Source organism: Cherax quadricarinatus, unplaced genomic scaffold (assembly GCF_038502225.1).
Source record: "Cherax quadricarinatus isolate ZL_2023a unplaced genomic scaffold, ASM3850222v1 Contig319, whole genome shotgun sequence".
Lineage (NCBI taxonomy): Eukaryota > Metazoa > Arthropoda > Malacostraca > Decapoda > Parastacidae > Cherax > Cherax quadricarinatus.
This window is the reverse complement of record NW_027195345.1, coordinates 147,501-169,068: the sequence shown is the minus strand read 5'-3', so window position 1 is coordinate 169,068 and position 21,568 is coordinate 147,501. Positions and strand designations below refer to the sequence as shown.

General features: G+C 42.0%; 1 protein-coding gene across 2 annotated transcripts in view; it reads right to left on the bottom strand.

Annotated features, from left to right (window-relative positions):
* The window catches only part of LOC128685531 (rap guanine nucleotide exchange factor 2), a 104,965-nt gene that overhangs the window by 22,372 nt on the left and 61,025 nt on the right, over positions 1–21,568 (bottom strand). For both annotated transcript variants that reach the window (XM_070080316.1, XM_070080317.1), the window contains exons 17-18: positions 8,427–8,712; positions 7,973–8,239 (exon numbers count right to left, since the gene is read on the bottom strand). In XM_070080316.1, coding sequence (XP_069936417.1) covers positions 7,973–8,239; positions 8,427–8,712 — 553 coding nt within the window. The remainder of the gene's footprint in view (positions 1–7,972; positions 8,240–8,426; positions 8,713–21,568) is intronic.

Here is a 21,568-nt window from a genome sequence, read left to right as displayed (position 1 = left end):
GGGCAAGGAGGAATAACATCTTGTAGGAGTGAGGAAGAGCCAGTTGTGAGTGTGGGGGAAGTTCGTGAGGCAGTAGGTAAAATGAAAGGGGGTAAGGCAGCCGGGATTGATGGGATAAAGATAGAAATGTTAAAAGCAGGTGGGGATATAGTTTTGGAGTGGTTGGTGCAATTATTTAATAAATGTATGGAAGAGGGTAAGGTACCTAGGGATTGGCAGAGAGCATGCATAGTTCCTTTGTATAAAGGCAAAGGGGATAAAAGAGAGTGCAAAAATGATAGGGGGATAAGTCTGTTGAGTGTACCTGGTAAAGTGTATGGTAGAGTTATAATTGAAAGAATTAAGAGTAAGACGGAGAATAGGATAGCAGATGAACAAGGAGGCTTTAGGAAAGGTAGGGGGTGTGTGGACCAGGTGTTTACAGTGAAACATATAAGTGAACAGTATTTAGATAAGGCTAAAGAGGTCTTTGTGGCATTTATGGATTTGGAAAAGGCGTATGACAGGGTGGATAGGGGGGCAATGTGGCAGATGTTGCAAGTGTATGGTGTAGGAGGTAGGTTACTGAAAGCAGTGAAGAGTTTTTACGAGGATAGTGAGGCTCAAGTTAGAGTATGTAGGAAAGAGGGAAATTTTTTCCCAGTAAAAGTAGGCCTTAGACAAGGATGTGTGATGTCACCGTGGTTGTTTAATATATTTATAGATGGGGTTGTAAGAGAAGTAAATGCGAGGGTCTTGGCAAGAGGCGTGGAGTTAAAAGATAAAGAATCACACACAAAGTGGGAGTTGTCACAGCTGCTCTTTGCTGATGACACTGTGCTCTTGGGAGATTCTGAAGAGAAGTTGCAGAGATTGGTGGATGAATTTGGTAGGGTGTGCAAAAGAAGAAAATTAAAGGTGAATACAGGAAAGAGTAAGGTTATGAGGATAACAAAAAGATTAGGTGATGAAAGATTGAATATCAGATTGGAGGGAGAGAGTATGGAGGAGGTGAACGTATTCAGATATTTGGGAGTGGACGTGTCAGCGGATGGGTCTATGAAAGATGAGGTGAATCATAGAATTGATGAGGGAAAAAGAGTGAGTGGTGCACTTAGGAGTCTGTGGAGACAAAGAACTTTGTCCTTGGAGGCAAAGAGGGGAATGTATGAGAGTATAGTTTTACCAACGCTCTTATATGGGTGTGAAGCATGGGTGATGAATGTTGCAGCGAGGAGAAGGCTGGAGGCAGTGGAGATGTCGTGTCTGAGGGCAATGTGTGGTGTGAATATAATGCAGAGAATTCGTAGTTTGGAAGTTAGGAGGAGGTGCGGGATTACCAAAACTGTTGTCCAGAGGGCTGAGGAAGGGTTGTTGAGGTGGTTCGGACATGTAGAGAGAATGGAGCGAAACAGAATGACTTCAAGAGTGTATCAGTCTGTAGTGGAAGGAAGGCGGGGTAGGGGTCGGCCTAGGAAGGGTTGGAGGGAGGGGGTAAAGGAGGTTTTGTGTGCGAGGGGCTTGGACTTCCAGCAGGCATGCGTGAGCGTGTTTGATAGGAGTGAATGGAGACAAATGGTTTTTAATACTTGACGTGCTGTTGGAGTGTGAGCAAAGTAACATTTATGAAGGGATTCAGGGAAACCGGCAGGCCGGACTTGAGTCCTGGAGATGGGAAGTACAGTGCCTGCACTCTGAAGGAGGGGTGTTAATGTTGCAGTTTAAAAACTGTAGTGTAAAGCACCCTTCTGGCAAGACAGTGATGGAGTGAATGATGGTGAAAGTTTTTCTTTTTCGGGCCACCCTGCCTTGGTGGGAATCGGCCAGTGTGATAATAAAAATAATAATATTTCTTATGGGGAAAATTCATTCGCATACCGAACATTTCGCATAACAGCCAGCCCTCTTGCACGGATTAAGGTCGCTATGCGGGGGTCCACTGTATACCTACCATCCGTCTTACGACCTGCTCGACATACGTCCACTCGACTTATGACCGTGCATCTGGCAGCTGGGCTGGGCCAGCTGATGCACACCACTGAACAATATTTGACAATACTCGCGGCGGCAATGCGTCATGCAAGCAGCATTGTAATTATCAGAACATAAAAATTATACAAATTAAAAAAAATGAAAAAAGAAGAAAGGTATAATGGCAACACTTCTGCAAGAGGCAGCGCTTCACATTGCCGTCAGGTATGCAACAAGCGCCGACTTTGCAGCCTTATATCTCCATAAGTACTAACATTACTTTATGTAAAAAATGCCCTCTAAAAAAAAAAAAAAAGATTTTTTTTTTTCAAAATACTTGGAGCGCTGGGCTAGACAACATAGATCTACGTTTGGACAGTTAAGGAGTTAATAAATATATGGAAGAGGGTAAAGCATCTAGGGATTGGCAGAGAGCATGCATAGTTCCTTTGTATAAAGACAAAAGGGACAAAATTTATTTATTTTTTATTAACACACTGGCCGATTCCCACCAAGGCAGGGTGGCCCGAAAAAGAAAAACTTTCACCATCATTCACTCCATCACTACACTACAGTTTTTAAACTGCAACATTAACACCCCTCCTTCAAAATTTATAGGGAAATAAGTCTGATGAGTATAGGTAGTAGGTTGGTAGACAACCGCCCAGGGAGGTACTACCGTCCTGTCAAATGAGTGTAAAACGAAAGCCTGTAATTGTTTTACATGATGGTAGGATTGCTGGTGTCCTTTTTTTCTGTCTCATAAACATGCAAGATTTCAGGTATGTCTTGCTACTTCTACTTACACTTAGGTCACACTACACATACATGTACAAGGATATATATACACACCCCTGTGGATTTTCGTCTATTTTCTTTCCATTTCTTATTCTTGTTTATTTCCTCTTATCTCCATGGGAAAGTGGAACAGAATTCTTCCACCATAAGCCATGCGTGTTGTAAGAGGCAACTAAAATGCCGGGAACAAGGGGCTAGTAACCCCTTCTTCTGCATAAATTACTAAATTTAAAGAGAAAATTTTGTTTCTTTTTGGGCCACCCTGCATCAGTGGGATACAGCCAGTGCGTTGAGAGAGAGAAAGAAAGAAATCTGTTGACTATACCTGGTAAGGTGTATGGTAGTGTTATTATTGAAAGAATTAAGAGTAAGATGGAGAGTAGGATAGCAGATGAACAAGGAGTCTTCAGGAAGGATAGAGGGTGTGTAGACAAAGTGTTTACAGTGAAACATAGGAGAACAGTATTTAGGAAGGGGTAAAGAGGTTTCTGTGGAATTTATGGATTTGGGAAAGGCATATGACAGGGTGGATAGGGGGGCAATGTGGAGGATCTTGCAAATATATAGAATAGGAGGTAGGTTTCTGAAAGCAGTGAAGAGTTTTTATGAGGATAGTGAGGCTCAGGCTAGAGTATGGAGGAGAAAGGGAGATTATTTCCCAGTAAAAGTAGGCCTTAGACAAGGATGTGTAATGTCACCATGGATGTTCAACATATTTATAAATGGGGTTGTAAGAGAAGTAAATGCTCGGGTGCTGGCAAGAGGTGTGGGGTTAAAAGATAAAGAATATAACACAAAATGGGAGTTGTAACAGTTGCTCTTTGCTGATGACACTGTGCTTCTGGGAGATTCTGAAGAGAAGTTGCAGAGGTCGGTGGAGGAGTTTGGTTGGGTATGTAAAAGAAGAAAGTTAAAAGTGAATATAGGAAAGAGTAAGGTGATGAGGATAACAAAAAAATTAGGTGACAAAAGATTGGATATCAGATTGGAGGGAAAGAGTATGGAGGAGGTGAATGCATTCAGATATTTAGAAGCGGACATGTCAGCAGATGGGTCTATGAAAGATGAGGTGAATCAGAATTGTTGAGGGGAAAAAGGTGAGTGGTGCACTTAGTGGACACCAGCAATCCTACCATCATGTAAAATAATTACATGTTTTCGTTTTACACTCACTTGGCAGGACGGTAGTACCTCCCTGGGTGTACTACCATCCTGCCAAGTGAGTGTAAAATGAAAGCCTGTAATTGTTTTACATGATCGTAGGATTGCTGGTGTCTTTTGTCTGTCTCATAAATATGCAAGATTACAGGTATGTCTTGCTACTTCTACTTACACTTAGGTCACACTACACATACATGTACAAGCATATACGTATATATGCACCCATCTGGGTTTTCTTCTATTTTCTTTCTAGTTCTTGTTCTTGTTTATTTCCTCTTATCTCCATGGGGAAGCGGAACAGAATTCTTCCTCCGTAAGCCATGCGTGTTGTAAGAGGCAACTAAAATGCCGGGAGCAAGGGGGCTAGTAACCCCTTCTCCTGTATAAATTGCTAAATTTAAAAAGAAAAACTTCCGTTTTTCTTTTTAAGCCACCCTGCCTTGGTAGGACACGACCAGTTTGTTGAAAAAAAAAAACATGTACATACATACATACATACATATACACAAAACTGTAATACCACTAGTCAATGAAACAAAAAAGCCCAAATGGTAATAAGATATAGAAGAATAAGGTAATTAGTGAAATTTTGTCCTGTGTACTGAGGTCCTCCTCAGCAAACTCAAAAATATATGCCAGATTAAGCTTGTAAACAAAGGCAGGTCACATGGTCATGTAATCCACCTTTGTAGCCTAGAACAAAATGGCACAATACAGTGACTGGAACAATACATAAATAACCTGCACATGAGAACTGAAACTTATGACAATGTTTTGGTCTGGCTTGGACCATTAACAAGCTGAACTGAAACATCATCACACGTTTGAGTCTCTTATGTGCGGGTTATTTGTGTTTTGTTGTCTAGATCACGTAACCTGCTTTTCTACGTAGCTAGGACTTGTGTGCTTTTTAGGTTTGCCAGTGTAAATACTGTGTCATATTTTCTACTTATAAATTTGTTTTACTATAAAAATAAGTTGCATTTATAAAATGCAGAAATTCATTTACCCATCAATGTTAAAATAGCACTGTGGAGTGGTCATGCAGCCACTGATGATCTCCGCACAGACCCCATGCAGTGACACGGAGATACAAATGTGTGGATAAGAGAAAGGACAGGGTGGGTGGCAGTGGGGGAAAATAAAGCTCAAATTGTGTGTATACGTTTACAGGTAAATAAAAAAAAATTATTTACTAAAGCTAAGAATACTGATATGATGGCAATCTTCCTTTACAAATATTTCAGAAACTGTCAATATCAAGAAATGCTTAAAAACATGAGCCATCTATATTTTAGATATATTCAACTTCACTGTCATTATCATAATGGTCACAGTATGTTTTAGGTGTTAGATGAATAAGAGCACAAGGATCTCTCACAGTCTCTTCAAGTGACAACACTGACAGCGGCACTCCATCAACATGTGTTAACATCCTAGTGACACTCTCTGGCTGCTGCTCCCAGTAATTCGGTGGAAATATTTGAGTACAGTCTCTAGCTCAAATTTTTTCATCAAGGCTCCTGCTTTTTATTGCCAATGAAAGCTTATTTGCCTTCAACTGACATCATGATGGAGCATTTTCTGTCAAGGGACACGATGATGGAACATTTGCCTTCAAAGGACACGATGATGGAGCATTTATCTTCGAGGAACACAAAGATGGAGCAATCTTTACTTGCTGACTTTCGAGAGCATGAGAAGATACTGATAATAAGCTGTTTATATTGGAACTTGCATCATGTAATGAGGGGGAACTTTTTGCCTCTTCTATGGGAGATAACATTGGTGCACTGTTTCTTCTATGCTGGTTTAGCATATCAAGAGAAACTCGTAGGCCTAGGAAAAACTACATTTGTTGGCTTCAGAAAATAATCACATCTTGAGTGACTGTCTCCTTACTCCATGATGAACGCTGCTAATTTTGGATACTGGATACGGACTAGATGGAGATGCTATGCATCTTTCTTCATCTAACTCCTGTATTACTGCACTAAGTTTCTCTGCAATTCGCTTGTGAACTTCAGGCTGACCTTTGTGTTTCATCAGACGGTTAAGTGACTCGGAGAAGGTGTTTCTGTCTGGCAATACTTCGTCTTGACAGCTGGAGTTTATAATACCATCTTGAGATGTAACATCTGAATTACTACTAAAAACTGAAGAACCTGAAGAATAATTTAAAGTGTGAGAATTATGCAGGACTTTATCTTCCCGACCAAAGGATTCTAACCGAGATTTTATGAACTTTTCAAACCAAGGCGGCTTTTTGGTAAAAGTTTCAAAGGCAACTGAACTATTTTCAGAATTAATGAGGTCCCCTGAATTACCTTTTTCAATATTTTTGGGTCTTTTTAAAGGAGTGCTATTATTTACCAATAATGGCATATCTTTTATACTATTAGTTAAGGCCCTCTGGTGTAAATATTCCCTATTTCCTTCACCAGTAACTGAGGCTGAGAAAATCATGGGTTGATTAACCTGATATACTCTCTGGATTTCACCTTTTTTTGATGTTTTTGCATTTTTAGTGGCAACTGGAAAATACATTTCCTTATCTTCTGCATATTTCTGTAGGCTTGAGTATTTTGTTTCAGAAATTTCTGTTTGCAAATCCTGACAATGCAACTTTTTCTCCAAACAGCAATGAGATGGTAACGAAATATCATCAGTGGTAAAATTGTGACTCTTCCTCAATTTCATTTTCTTTTTGAAAATTGTACCAAGAGAACTAGAATCTGGTGCAAAAATGGACTGAAAAGGTTTTTTCATCTTGGGACATTTCATCGTTGCAGGAGACACTTCCTTGTTACCACAACACTGAGACTCTGCAAAAGAGCTCTTGGTTAACCCTGGTCTCTCAGCTGCTTTGTCCAACTGATCATCACTCTGACTTTTGGCAAACAATGACCTAGTTAGTGCAGGGGTTAACAGAAGTTCCACCACACTGCTCTCTTTATCACTGCATCTTTGGACATTATTCTTGCTACCATCCTTGCTTAATATATCTTCACTTTTACTTCTAAATATTTTATGAAAGATCCCAGTACTGGCTACTTGTTTGTTTCCTTTCATTAACGCTTGTACCTCTTTATTCTTGTAAGTGCCAGACAAATCTTTGCGATTACAGTTCGAAGTCTTCTGATTTAAAACAGTTTTGTCTTTATTAATAGTATAAGTTGTATTTTTTTTAATGACAAACGAGGTCACTTTTAAACCAGCTGCTGAATTATCTTCAGCACCGCTGAATGCTGTAGCTTTCTGGCAGGTAGCTGGACGACTTGTGGAATTGGTAAATAAAATTCCAGTATGGCTGATATCTCCATGGCACTTAGAAGTGTCTCTCTGAGTAGATGAGATATTGATCTGACTGGTCAAGACTGTTTTTTCGATTACTGAGATTCAAGTGATCTTGAGTGAATGATTCTACACATTCATTGTTGAAGCTTTCTTCATAATGGGGAGAAACCTTTCTAGTATTTTGTGCCTCAGTGTTATTATGCCAACAACAGGCAAAACTTCTGTTCTGAAAGTAGAAATTTGAAATTCACAATCACTATCAATAGGAACATTTGAATTTAAGCCTGAGACTGAAGGACCTACTTGGCTGGGATCTGTCCCAGATGTTGGAAGACTACGTGAAAATGCATCATACTTGCTTAATATATTCAACCTTCTCTTTGTTTTTGTGGGACAAACCGAGAGTGAACAAGCAGCTATCTTATGTTCCCAATCACCAAAATTGCTACTATAAGTGCTATCAAAACTGCTGCTGAACTGCTTTGATTGGAACATAATTTTCTTCTGCTTTTGAAGTTGCTTTACACTGACTCTTAATAGATACAAGAGGAGTCAAATTAATGGAAGTCCATAGCGGTTTTCTTCCCATGACATTATTACTAGAAGTGGAAAGTTTCTTGACAGAAGCTATGAAGGCAGAGCAAGCAGCAGCATGCACAAAAGAGAGGGAGCAAGCCACAGAGGGTGGAGATGTAGTTAGTGTTTTTACAGGTAAAATGTCATAGTGTTGAATCAACAGGATTAAGTGCAGGGTCTAGCGGCATACCTGAGGTGTGGGATTTATGGAGTTTGGATAAGGAGGTGACAGAGGAAGGCTCTGCACTGAGGTCCACAGGTACTGCATGAGTGTCTGAATGAGAACACTCGTGAGATGAGCGAGAATTATTGTTGGTGATGACACCCCTGCAAGGAGGGCCCGGGGAAGGGGTGGGAGAGAGAGAGTGGTGGGTTGTGGAGCATAGGCCGTGATGAGGCTTCGTCTTGGGCTCTCCCAGGGCCTTCATCTTGCTTATGGACTGGGGAGATGTAGCTCCTGCAATGTGAGGCGAGTGCTCAGAGAAAGTAAGCTAAATACTGCTCTTTGGCAGCAAGAAAGTGTTAAGCATTATTGAAGCGAACTCCAACAGTTATCAATGAAGCCAAAAAGCTAAGCAAGATGTCATTCAACACCTTGATATCAATAATGCATTAAATGGCAATAAATCAAACATAGAATTTACCAGATTTAGCCGTCTGTTTCTTTCCATCAAATGTCTGAGATGTTGTTGATGTTGAAGATGTAGTGGATGGTGTAGGTGAGTTTGGATGCTTCCTAGGTGGTGGATTAGTGGGCGGAGCACTGTTGGACCCACTGCTGCTGTTACTGTTGTGGCTCACTGATTCAGCAGCTGCTTTGTGACCCTCCGAGCCAGCTTCACACTCATACGACATGGTGCGAAGTTGATCTTCATCCACAATTATGTTCATGCGAGACAGATACGCCTTCACTCGTCGAACCATCTGAGCCTGAAATAATGTATATATCCTAATGTGTTGAAAAAAGGTCCTAATATATATTTTTCTATAGGTTTATAAGGTAGTTTCCTAACATTCTACATGCTAGTTATCTAAAAACTACAATTTATTCACACAAGCATCCTTCTCGGTCACACAGGCACACACTAGCTCAATCACAAACAAATTATTTTACACACTATTCATTTATTTATTTGAACATGATACAGAGAAGTACAAAGGAATACAGTTATTAAAGTGCAACATGCCAAAGCCCCTTGTATGCAGAGCATTATGGGCAGGCTTAAAATTAACTTAAGATTAACTAAGCAATGATATATTCAGTGGTAAAAACATTATTGTAAACAGATAACAATTTAGCACAAATGAGTATTATAAAGACAGGTCATATTGTCATTTACTGTGTTGCTGAGATTTCAGTAGAATGGAGTATTGTGTTAGGCAATGTAATTAAAAAATAACAGTTTAATTGGGTCACAGGTTAGACATTTATGAGATACAATAATGAGAAACATTTATGAGATACACTTTATGAGATACAATTATTCAGTATTTATTAAGTTGTGGGTGAGTAAGTGATTTATGAGAAGAGACTTGAATTTATAAACAGACAGTGTTTCTTTTATATTCACAGGTAATGAATTCCAGATTTTAGAGCCTTTTATGTGCATTGAGTTTTTGCAAAGCATGAGATGGACACTAGGAACATCAAAGAGTGATCTGTGCCTTGTGTTATGGTCATGTGTTCTGTTGAGGTTGGTAAGGAGATGTTTGAGGGGAGGGTTTATGTCAGAGTTAAGTGTTCTATGTATGTAGTAGGTGCAGCAATAAGTATGGATGTTTTGTATGGTGAGTAGGTTTAGAGTTTTGAATATTGGTGGAGTGTGCTGCCTGTAGTAGGAATTTGCTATCATTCTGACTTCAGCCTTTTGTTGGGTAATTAGTGGTCTGAGATGGTTTATTGTTGTTGAGCCCCATGCACAAATTCCATAGGTGAGATAGGGGTAAATATTATTATTATTATAATCAAAAAGAAGCGCCAAGCCACAAGGGCTATACAGCGCTGCAGGGTAGGGAAGGAAGCGAGGGTATTGGATGGCAGAAGGGAGGAGGGATGATCAGCAAGTTACTGAAAACAGCGGGGCAGGGGATAGTACGGGGGTAGAGGGTAGCAAGAGATTGAAGTAGAAAGGGCTGAAGGTATCAGAATTTGTGAAGTCAGTTGTTGTCAAAAAGTCAATGAGAGAGTCCGGATGAAAGGTGGGTCCATCAGCGAGAAGGGAAGGTAAAGAGAGAGCAGCGGAGCGAAGACGACGACAGAGGTAAATTCTGCGTGCTCGTTGATAAAGTGGGCAGTAAAACAGAATGTGGCTGACTGATAATGGAGCTTGGCAATTCTCACAGAGAGGAGCAAGACGCCTCTCCATGAGATATCCATGAGTAAGACGAGTATGGCCAATGCGAAGACGGGAGAGAGTAGTCTCCCAGCCTCGACACTGGTGATAAGAAGACGGCCAGTAACCTATACTCGGTTTAATAGATTGAAGTTTGTTGCCGAGCATAGTAGACCAACGTTGTTGCCAACGGGTGTGAAGGTGGGAAGATATTGCAGCAAAATAGTCTGTAAATGGAATACCTCTATAAGAAACTGGTAGGTCATGTACTGCTGACCGCGCAGCAGTGTCTGCCTGTTCATTGCCCTGTACGTCAACATGACCAGGGACCCAACAAAAAACAATATCTTTATGCTTGGTAAAGATGCGGCGTAGCCAAAGTTGGATATGGAGGACTAAGGGGTGAGGTGTATCAAATTTTTGTATAGCCTGTAAAGCACTAAGGGAGTCAGACAACCACAAATGATGACACAGGCATAGATGCAATACGGATAAGTGCTGTAAGGATGGCATATAATTCAGCAGTAAAAATACTAGCCGAAGATAGTAAATGCCTTTGTACGACGCTGTCCGGAAACACTGCTGCGAATCCTACGCCGTCAGAAGACTTAGAGCCATCTGTGTACACAGCAATGGCATGAGAATGAGAGTGAAAGTGGTAAAGAAAAAGAGAGTGGGAAGCGACCGTAGACAGTTGGGCTTTCGAGCAAGGGAAGGAGAAAGAACATACTCGAACAGCTGGAACTTCCCAGGGGGGTAGGGAAAAGTGAGATGCTACATAGGGGTAAATAAGTGAGTGATATAGGGCCAGGAGGGCTGACTGTGGAACATAGTACCGTATCTTCGATAGTATGCCTACGGTCTTGGAAATTTTTTTGGAAATTTATTGTATATGTGTTTGAAATTTGAGTATTATCAAGGGGGATTCCTAAGAATTCTCGCTCTGAGTTTTGTGATAGGTGATCCATTTATCATTATGTTAAGAGGGACATCTGTAGCTCTGTTACCAAACTGAATGAAGAAGGTTTTGTCAATGTTTAGAGTGAGTTTATTAGTCCTCATCCAGATAGATATTTTCTGTAATTCAGTATTTACAGTATTGGCTAGCGTGACTGTGCTCGGGTGAGAGAAGACTTATGTAGTGTCATCTGCAAATAGTGTGGGTTTGAGTAGTTGCAATGCATTTGGTAGGCCATTTATGTATTTGAGAAAGAGAAGAGGGCCTAGGACACTTCCTTGTGGGACACCAACTGTAATTGGCTGTGCGGAAGAGTTTACTCCATTTGTGTACACATATTGGCTTCTGTTGCTGAGGTATGACTTTAGGTAGTTGAGGGAGTGCCCTCTTATTCCATAGTGCGACAATTTTATGTGGAGCAAGTAATGGTCAACTGTATCAAAAGCTTTACGTAAGTCAATGAAGATCCCCAGTGGGACTTCTTTTTTCTCTATTGCAGTGTATATTTGTTCTAGCATGTTTATAATAGCATCATTTGTATTTTTATTAGGCCTGAGCCCAAACTGACAGGGGTTGAGTATGTTGTGGGAGATGAGGTAGGAATAGATTCGCTTATGAGTTAATTTTTCGAAGATTTTAGAGAGAGGGTGTAAGTTTGATATTGGCCTATAGTTATTCAAGTCTGTTTGGTCTCCTCCTTTATGGATCAGGGTGACCCTTGCTATTTTGAGAACTGTAGGGAAGGTAGAGGATTCAATGCATTTGTTAGTGTTGCAATGATTGGTGATAGCACTTGTGACGCTTTTTTGTATATAAAGGGTGGCAAGGTATTTAAATCTCCTGTCTTGTTTTTTAGCGTGTTGATAATAAGAGACTTCAGTTGGGTTAGCCGGAGCTAGGGACAGTGTGTTCGGGTAGTTGACAGTGAGGTAGTCATTGGGTGGGGTACCCGAGCTTGGGATTTTATTGGTAAGGTTTTTTTTCCTATAGTGGAGAAGAAATCATTGAGTCTGTTTGCTGTTTCAGTTGGTGGGAGTTGGGGTTCATCTGGTTTTGTTAATTCAATTTCGCTATTTCGTGATATCTTTTTTGTTCCAAGAATTTCTGATAAGGTTTTCCAGGTCTTTTTTATATCACCTCGTAAGTTGGATAATCTGTTCTCATAATACAATTTTTTAGCCCTTCTTATTAGGCTGGTTAGGATTGACGAGTAACGTTTTGTTTGGTCTCTGGTTATGTGACCCATTCTGTACTTTTTTCATATAGGTGCTTTGTATTTATGGATTTGAGGATGCTGGGTGTTAGCCAGGGACTGTTCAGTCTCTTAGCTGTCATCTGTTTAGTTTTTTGAGGTATTGGGTCTTTTTTAGAAAATTATTAATACATTCGTCAATATCTGTATAGATTTCTAGCTCAGTGTGCCAGTCAATGTTTGTCACTGCTGCCTCATTGTGAAGTCTGAAAGTGACTTTAGTAGTGTCTTGGGGTAATTTGCCTAAATTAGTTATGAGGAAGGTAGGGTAGTGGTCTGTGGTATTATCTGTGATTATGCCTGATTTTAAAGGGGATATGGTGTCGGTGCAGATGTGGTCAAGTAGGGAAACACTAGTCTCTAACTCTCGTAGGGTTTTGTTACTGTTGGTAGCAACATGCAGTTACTCAAAGTGTTTGTGAATTCAGTAACGTGTGGGTCCTGGTCTTGCAGGAGATTTATATTGAAGTCACCTGAGAGTAGTAAGTGATCTTTGTTCATGTGTGCATCAGTTATCATACTTCCTAGGTTTTCACTAAAACAGCTAATGTTTGACTGTGGTACTCTGTAGATGTTTATCATTGAGAGGTTTTTGTAGGTATTTGGATTTGAATTTAGTTATTATATATTCCCCATGTTCGTCCCTTGTGCAAGTATTAGTGATACATTCTAGTTGGTCTGAGTAGTATATAGCTGTGCCACCCCCTTGTTGATCTGGCCTACAGTCGTGTATGGCTGTGTAACCAGGAATGGCATAGACATCTGTAGTATCAGGCTTTAGCCAGGTTTCAGTGAGAGTAATGATGGATATACTGGCATGCAGGGAATTTAGTAATGCTATGAGGTCATCGTAATGTTTGCTTAAAGATCTGATATTGTAGTTAAAGACAGTTATGTTGTTGTTGGCTCTGAGAAGTGCCTTTGATTGTTCTGCTGTGTAGTAATTACAGTTACTGTTTGATTCATTTAACCCTTTGAGGGTCGACAGGCCCTCTCCGAGACTTGTTCTCAGGGTTGGCCAAATTTAAAAAAAAAATTTTTTCTTTTTATGAAAAGATAGAGAATCTTTTCCCGATCATAATGACACTGAAAGTAAGAAATTTGATGGAAAACTTACGAAATTATGCTCTAGCGAAGTTAGCAGTCTCGACGATGTTTACGCATCAGCGATTTTGCCCACTTTGAGCCCTATTTTCGGCCAATTCCAGTGTACTAGTCGACAAAAATCATAACTATTTCTCTAGAACTCCACTTTTTCTATTGAATGAGTACAAGAAACCACCCATTTACTGATTTCAACTATCCAATACAGTGGTCAGAATTTAGCAATTTTGCCAATTTCACACAAATTTCAAAAGATGTCAACTTCCAAATAGGGTCCAGAATAAACAAGAAAGACATTCCTGGCACTAAAATAACATTTCCTCTGTTCGTCAGTCACATCCCCACGCCCCTCTTATATTTCTTTGGCTTTCCACTTTCAATTTTTATTCTAACAAATAATAGAAGATTTACTGTTATGCAGACTGCTGCATTAGTGTAGAAATGGTATAAATAATATCAGTGCACTTGTAAAAGAATATTAGACTCACCAGTTGACGTGTATTGGATGCTTGGCATGATTTGTTTACTTTTGAACTTTGGTAAAAATCAAACATTTCTGCTACTTTGAGCTCAATTTCAAGGTACTTTCACATCGTAAAACCAGTCAAAATCATCTCAATTTCTGTAATATGTCTTCCATTCTATAAAATGAGACCAAGAAAACTAGAATACAACAATAAATACCATACGAAAATACAGTGCAAAGTCACTGTTTTATTCCAAAAACACGGTCAATGTTTTTTTTTTCTCATTATGCACTGTGTGCTGCAGGATTTTTTTTATACTGTGCACACTGACCACATAGACCCATTCTTTCATATGTATGTCTACCAGCTTTCTCCCACTAGATTTGAGGGCACTAGAATTTAGGAGTACTAGTACGTCAAAAACCCTGGGTCGTAAGCCGTACAAGTACGGCCGAAACCCTCAAAGGGTTAAGTCACTCAATAAGAGGTTGGTATCAGGATCAATGCTTGTTATCATAAGATTTATAGTGAATCTATAGTTAGAATTAAATACAGTGGACCCCCATTTAACAATATTTTTTCATTCCAGAAGTATGTTCAGGTGCCAGTACTGACCGAATTTGTTCCCATAAGGAATATTGTGAAGTAGATTAGTCCATTTCAGACCCCCAAACATACACGTACAAACGCACTTACATAAATACACTTACATAATTGGTCGCATTGGGAGGTGATCGTTAAGCGGGGGTCCACTGTATAAGACAAAGTAAATATTCTAAAGCTATAAAATAGCACCTGAATTATTTTAACAAATGTAAAAATTTGAGCTAAGGTAGTTCTTTAAAGCTAAAATAAAGGAGACAATATAAAAGGGACTAAAAAAATTTGTGGAGAACAAATAAAGCAGTAATCAAATAAATGAGCCAGGGAATATAATTGTAAAATAGTGAAGTTATTACACTTTGGCACCTGAGAATAGCACCTTGATTATTTTAACGATTGTGAATATATGAACTAAGGTAGTTATATAAAGCTAAAATAAAGGAGAAAATATACATAAGGGACTATATTAAGTAATGGTAAACAAAGTTAAATTGACAGATAGTCACTATGATATAATATTGATTTGGGAATAAGATCTGATTTGTTATATATAATAAGTTGAGCAATTTATTGCACTATAAAAAGTAAAAATAATATGAGGTAGTTGGTAGTAGCAGCAAAAGATAGTGTTGGGCCTTGAACAATAAGGTAATTGAAATATACACTAATTGCACACACAATATAGTCACTAAGATATGAAAATAATCTGAGAGTAGGATTTGCCTTATAGCATAAAGTTTGAGCAATTAATATCAGTACACAAATAACCCGCACATAAAAGAGAAGCTTATGACTACGTTTCGGTCCGACTTGGACCATTGACAAAGTCACACTAACCAGAAGTGGAGCAGGACGGCTATATATAGGCAGGAAGAGGTGGTGGTAGTAGTAGTAGTAGTAGTACAAGAATGGTATATAATACCGACAAGATGAAATTAAGACACATGCGCAACACCCGGGCATCCCTATCGTAGACGTTTCGCCATCCAGCCAGCCACTGGATGGCGAAATGTCCACAACAAAGACAACCAGATGCCGCACATGTGTCTTAATTTCATCATTAGTTGTAGTAGTAGTAGTAGTAGAAGAAGATGTAGTAGTAGTGATAGTGGTAGAAGTGGGAAATAAGGAGGACAAGCCACTACCACTTCTACTACCTATTCTACTACTACTACTACAACTACCGATGAAATTAAAGACACATGTGCGGCGTCTGGTTGTCTTTGTTGTGGACGTTTCGCCATCCAGTGGCTGGCTGGATGGCGAAATGTCTACGATAGGGATGCCCGGGTGTTGCGCATGTGTCTTAATTTCATCTTGTCGGTATTATATACCATTCTTGTACTACTACTACTACTACTACTACTACCACCACCTCTTCCTGCCTATATATAGCCGTCCTGCTCCACTTCTGGTTAGTGTGACTTTGTCAATGGTCCAAGTCGGACCGAAACGTCGTCGTAAGCTTCTCTCTTTTATGTGCGGGTTATTTGTGTATCATTCCAGTCACGGTATTGTGCCTTTTTTGTTATTAATTAATATCAGTATAGGAATATTATTTGAGGTAGTTGATGCTAGCTAGTGAGGGAAGGTTCAAGGTATTGCACAGTAGTGTAGTAGGAACATACACTAGTTTGTTATTTGTAGTTTGGGAGAAAAGGGAAAATTAGGTATGATAAAAGAATTTTAACAGTGCTTAAGAAAAAGGTAATACAGATATTATTAAAGAGTAAGTATCCTATTAACAAATAATTTGTGAATTGGGAATCAGGGAAGATAACACAAATTGGGTCACACAAAGAACTGTGTGGGACACTTGGGATAATGAGGTAGTAAATACTATCTAGGAGGTGATAGTACAGGGATTAGTTCAATAATGACATAATAAACTAACGTAGTAAGGATTTGGTCACTAATATCAGTCAGACTGTAATGTTTGCATCATGAAGGAAGTTTGCTAGTTCATTTTCACTTGTAATATAGTACACACGGCCTACCTTTGTTTTTCTTACTAGAATTTGTCCATCACGTACAAAGCACTGGTGAATTTTATCATTATTCTAATGTTTCAGTTTTCTCACTGTACAGGAGGTTCTATCGTTTTCTTGTGAGACTCATTTATGTATATATCTTTTTTTGCTTTAATAGATGAAATTATTAGATCTTTTTTCCTGTCTTGTGTGTGAAATCTGAGCGTAACACTTTTTCTACTTTGGTTCCCTAGTAGCCGCGATTCTTTTATTTCCGACACCGGTGTATTAACCTGTAGGTGGTCGCGTATGATCTGGAGAGTTGTATCTTTGCAGTTGGAATGGTTTAATTCGCTGGGAAAGAGTGGAGTGTTAATTACTACTGCATCAGATAACTTGTCTTGCTCTGCCTTATCTTGGTTAGCAAAATAATTGTTCAATTGGGTATCCATGTTTATTTTCCAGTCCTTGACGACATCATCAATCTTTGTGTTTAGGGAAGTTATTTGATCTGTGTGGCTGGCTATGACTGATTGGAGGGTCTTGCCAAAATCAGTCATGCCAGTTGATGTTAGCTGTTGTTCAAGGCTGTTTATCTTATTCTCAAGGTGAAGTAACTTAGATTCATGGTTTGTTATTGTTGCACAAAGAGACGTATTTTCAGCACGAAGATTCAAGTTATCCGCCGTTAGGGTGGTGATGTTATTTATCTCTTCTCAGAGAGTTTACAAACTAGAAGAGGGTTTATAAACTAAAAATTGTATTGTCAATAATTTTCTTTCACATTTTCATAGTATTTTCCTTTGTCAAATTCCTTTAGTAATTCTTGTTCAGCTACTTTTCAATAACACAGTAAATTGATTTATCACCTATTTTTTCAATAACAAAACATACAGGTCAGCCATCACAAATTTGGCAATCAGACATCCAGTTCCATCAGTTATTCGGCACTAATTCCGGCTAGCATAATTTCAAATTTCTAGGGTCGCCACACCAACCTGTATAGTATGATTTGGTGGTGCTACTTGCTGCATAAGTCATTCAACTTCTTTTTCTTCATTTATTGTTATAATCTGCTTACTTTTAGCCCTAGCCATGGTTCAAATGAATAAAAGAAATGCTTCTCATTGTGTAAAGCACCTACACAGTACATTGTCCATTAACCCATAAACTATCCAAACATAGATCTGCGTTCACGTGTGTAGCGCTCCGAACATAGATCTACATTTTTTCATGCTTTCTAATGTAAAAAAAATAAGGTTGGAGCACTACACACATGAACATAGATCTACGTTTGGACAGCTTAAGGGTTAAAGATAAAGTGGCTTTGAAGCCACTGTTGGTTGCCATAAGCTCAGTCTTGTGATGCAGGGGAATATGCTTTATTATTATCAACACTACGGCTTATTTGCCTATCACAACTGATCTAGTATGACATAATAAACAATATAAATAACAAAAACATGTTAAATACTCCAGAATAAATAATATTTGGCATAATACTGAGCAGTTCGACGGAGGTATGAAGAGGATATGAGATACAAGTACCATTCTCCTATCCCTGTCTTGGGGCTTATATTAGAGAAAATGGAGTATAGCACAGGGCTAACTGTGATATACACTCATACTGCACCATAAATTGAAACAAAAAAGCTACTTTCACTACAATGATTATCATACATAGCAGCATATGTGTAGAGAATCTAGGATAACCCAAAAAAGTCAGACAAAGTGGGTTATTTCTAATAACTAGCTTGGGCTAGCCATATGATTTTTGGTAAATATTCGATTCCCAGCCAAGGTAGAAAAATTGGGAATGTTTCTTTACACCTGTTGTCTGTGTTCACCAATCAGTAAATGGGTACCTGGGTATGAGTGGACTGGTGTGGGTCTTATCCTGGGATACTGACCTAATTTGCCTGAAATGCTTAGCATAACAAGGGGCTTTCTAATATAGTAGTAATATGTCACTGACGTCAGCTAGGCCTGTATACCACGTACATGTTTTCTTTTTTAACAAACCGGCCATATCCACCGAGGCAGGGTGGCACAAAAAGAAAAACGAAAGTTTCTCTTTTTAAATTTAGTAATTTATACAAAAGAAGAGGTTACTACCCCCTTGCCCCCGGAATTTTAGCTGACTCTTACAACATGCATGGCTTACAGAGGAAGAATTCTGTTCCACTTCCCCATGGCGGTAAGAGAAAATAAACAAGAACAAGAACTAGAAAGAAAATAGCAGAAAACCCAGAGGGGTGTGTATACAGGTCTCCCTCAACATTCGCGAGGGTTAGAGGATCAAGAGCCTCACGAATGTTGAAAAACCGTGAATGTTTGGTGCCCCAATATATTGTAGGGAAATATATTACAATACTGCTTCCTTAACTTGAACCATGAATAATCATAAAATACATGAAAACGTCGTAAATTATACTAAATATATACAGGTTATGCTTTAATAACGTATGTTATTTAATAACATGTTAATAACATGTTAATAACATGTTAATAACATGTATGTTATTAATACCACAGACTCCACCACTGTGAGTCCCTACTACCCTCCCTCCGACCCCCACAACTGGCAGCCAGCCCTCCCACCACTGTGAGTCCCTACTACCCTCCCTCCGACCCCCACAACTGGCAGCCAGCCCTCCCACCACTGTGAGTCCCTACTACCCTCCCTCCGACCCCCACAACTGGCAGCCAGCCCTCCCACCACTGTGAGTCCCTACTACCCTCCCTCCGACCCCCACAACTGGCAGCCAGCCCTCCCACCACTGTGAGTCCCTACTACCCTCCCTCCGACCCCCACAACTGGCAGCCAGCCCTCCCACCACTGTGAGTCCCTACTACCCTCCCTCCGACCCCCACAACTGGCAGCCAGCCCTCCCACCACTGTGAGTCCCTACTACCCTCCCACCGACCCCCACAACTGGCAGCCAGCCCTCCCACCACTGTGAGTCCCTACTACCCTCCCACCACTGTGAGTCCCTACTACCCTCCCTCCGACCCCCACAACTGGCAGCCAGCCCTCCCACCACTGTGAGTCCCTACTACCCTCCCACCGACCCCCACAACTGGCAGCCAGCCCTCCCACCACTGTGAGTCCCTACTACCCTCCCACCGACCCCCACAACTGGCAGCCAGCCCTCCCACCACTGTGAGTCCCTACTACCCTCCCTCCGACCCCCACAACTGGCAGCCAGCCCTCCCACCACTGTGAGTCCCTACTACCCTCCCTCCGACCCCCACAACTGGCAGCCAGCCCTCCCACCACTGTGAGTCCCTACTACCCTCCCACCGACCCCCACAACTGGCAGCCAGCCCTCCCACCACTGTGAGTCCCTACTACCCTCCCACCACTGTGAGTCCCTACTACCCTCCCTCCGACCCCCACAACTGGCAGCCAGCCCTCCCACCACTGTGAGTCCCTACTACCCTCCCACCGACCCCCACAACTGGCAGCCAGCCCTCCCACCACTGTGAGTCCCTACTACCCTCCCACCGACCCCCACAACTGGCAGCCAGCCCTCCCACCACTGTGAGTCCCTACTACCCTCCCTCCGACCCCCACAACTGGCAGCCAGCCCTCCCACCACTGTGAGTCCCTACTACCCTCCCTCCGACCCCCACAACTGGCAGCCAGCCCTCCCACCACTGTGAGTCCCTACTACCCTCCCACCGACCCCCACAACTGGCAGCCAGCCCTCCCACCACTGTGAGTCCCTACTACCCTCCCACCGACCCCCACAACTGGCAGCCAGCCCTCCCACCACTGTGAGTCCCTACTACCCTCCCTCCGACCCCCACAACTGGCAGCCAGCCCTCCCACCACTGTGAGTCCCTACTACCCTCCCTCCGACCCCCACAACTGGCAGCCAGCCCTCCCACCACTGTGAGTCCCTACTACCCTCCAACCGACCCCCACAACTGGCAGCCAGCCCTCCCACCACTGAGTCCCTACTAGCCTCCCTCTGACCACCACAACTGGCAGCCAGCCCTCCCACCACTGAGTCCCTACTAGCCTCCCTCTGACCACCACAACTGGCAGCCAGCCCTCCCACCACTGAGTCCCTACTAGCCTCCCTCTGACCACCACAACTGGCAGCCAGCCCTCCCACCACTGTGAGTCCCTACTACCCTCCCTCCGACCCCCACAACTGGCAGCCAGCCCTCCCACCACTGTGAGTCCCTACTACCCTCCCTCTGACCCCCACAACTGGCAGCCAGCCCTCCCACCACTGCGAGTCCCTACTACCCTCCCTCCGACCCCCACAACTGACAGCCAGCCCTCCCACCACTGCGAGTCCCTACTACCCTCCCACCGACCCCCACAACTGGCAGCCAGCCCTCCCACCACTGTGAGTCCCTACTACCCTCCCTCCGACCCCCACAACTGGCAGCCAGCCCTCCCACCACTGAGTCCCTACTACCCTCCCACCAACCCCCACAACTGGCAGCCAGCCCTCCCACCACTGTGAGTCCCTACTACCCTCCCTCCGACCCCCACAACTGGCAGCCAGCCCTCCCACCACTGTGAGTCCCTACTACCCTCCCTCCGACCCCCACAACTGGCAGCCAACCCTCCCACCACTGAGAGTCCCTACTACCCTCCCACCGACCCCCACAACTCTCAGTAGTAGTAACCAGTTACCAGTAACCACTGTGCCAGTTGAGTCACGACCAACCGTCTCTGCCTGAGTCACTGTCTATTCATATATTCATATTGTGCTGACCTGGCATAAGACCCTCTCACATATGGGTACGTGGGCGGCAAGTCAGTTATACGAGAGTGAGCAAGGAGGCAGTCCACATCTGTAAGGGCGTTATCCACCTTATCTGTAATTATACGTAATACCAGCCTACGCGAGTATTTCTTACCTAATCCACGTGTCGAACTCCCACATGATAAATGGTGGCAGCGGTGGGATAGCCAGCCCTCCCACCACTGTGAGTCCCTACTACCCTCCCACCGACCCCCACAACTGGCAGCCAGCCCTCCCACCACTGTGAGTCCCTACTACCCTCCCTCTGACCCCCACAACTGGCAGCCAGCCCTCCCACCACTGAGTCCCTACTAGCCTCCCTCTGACCCC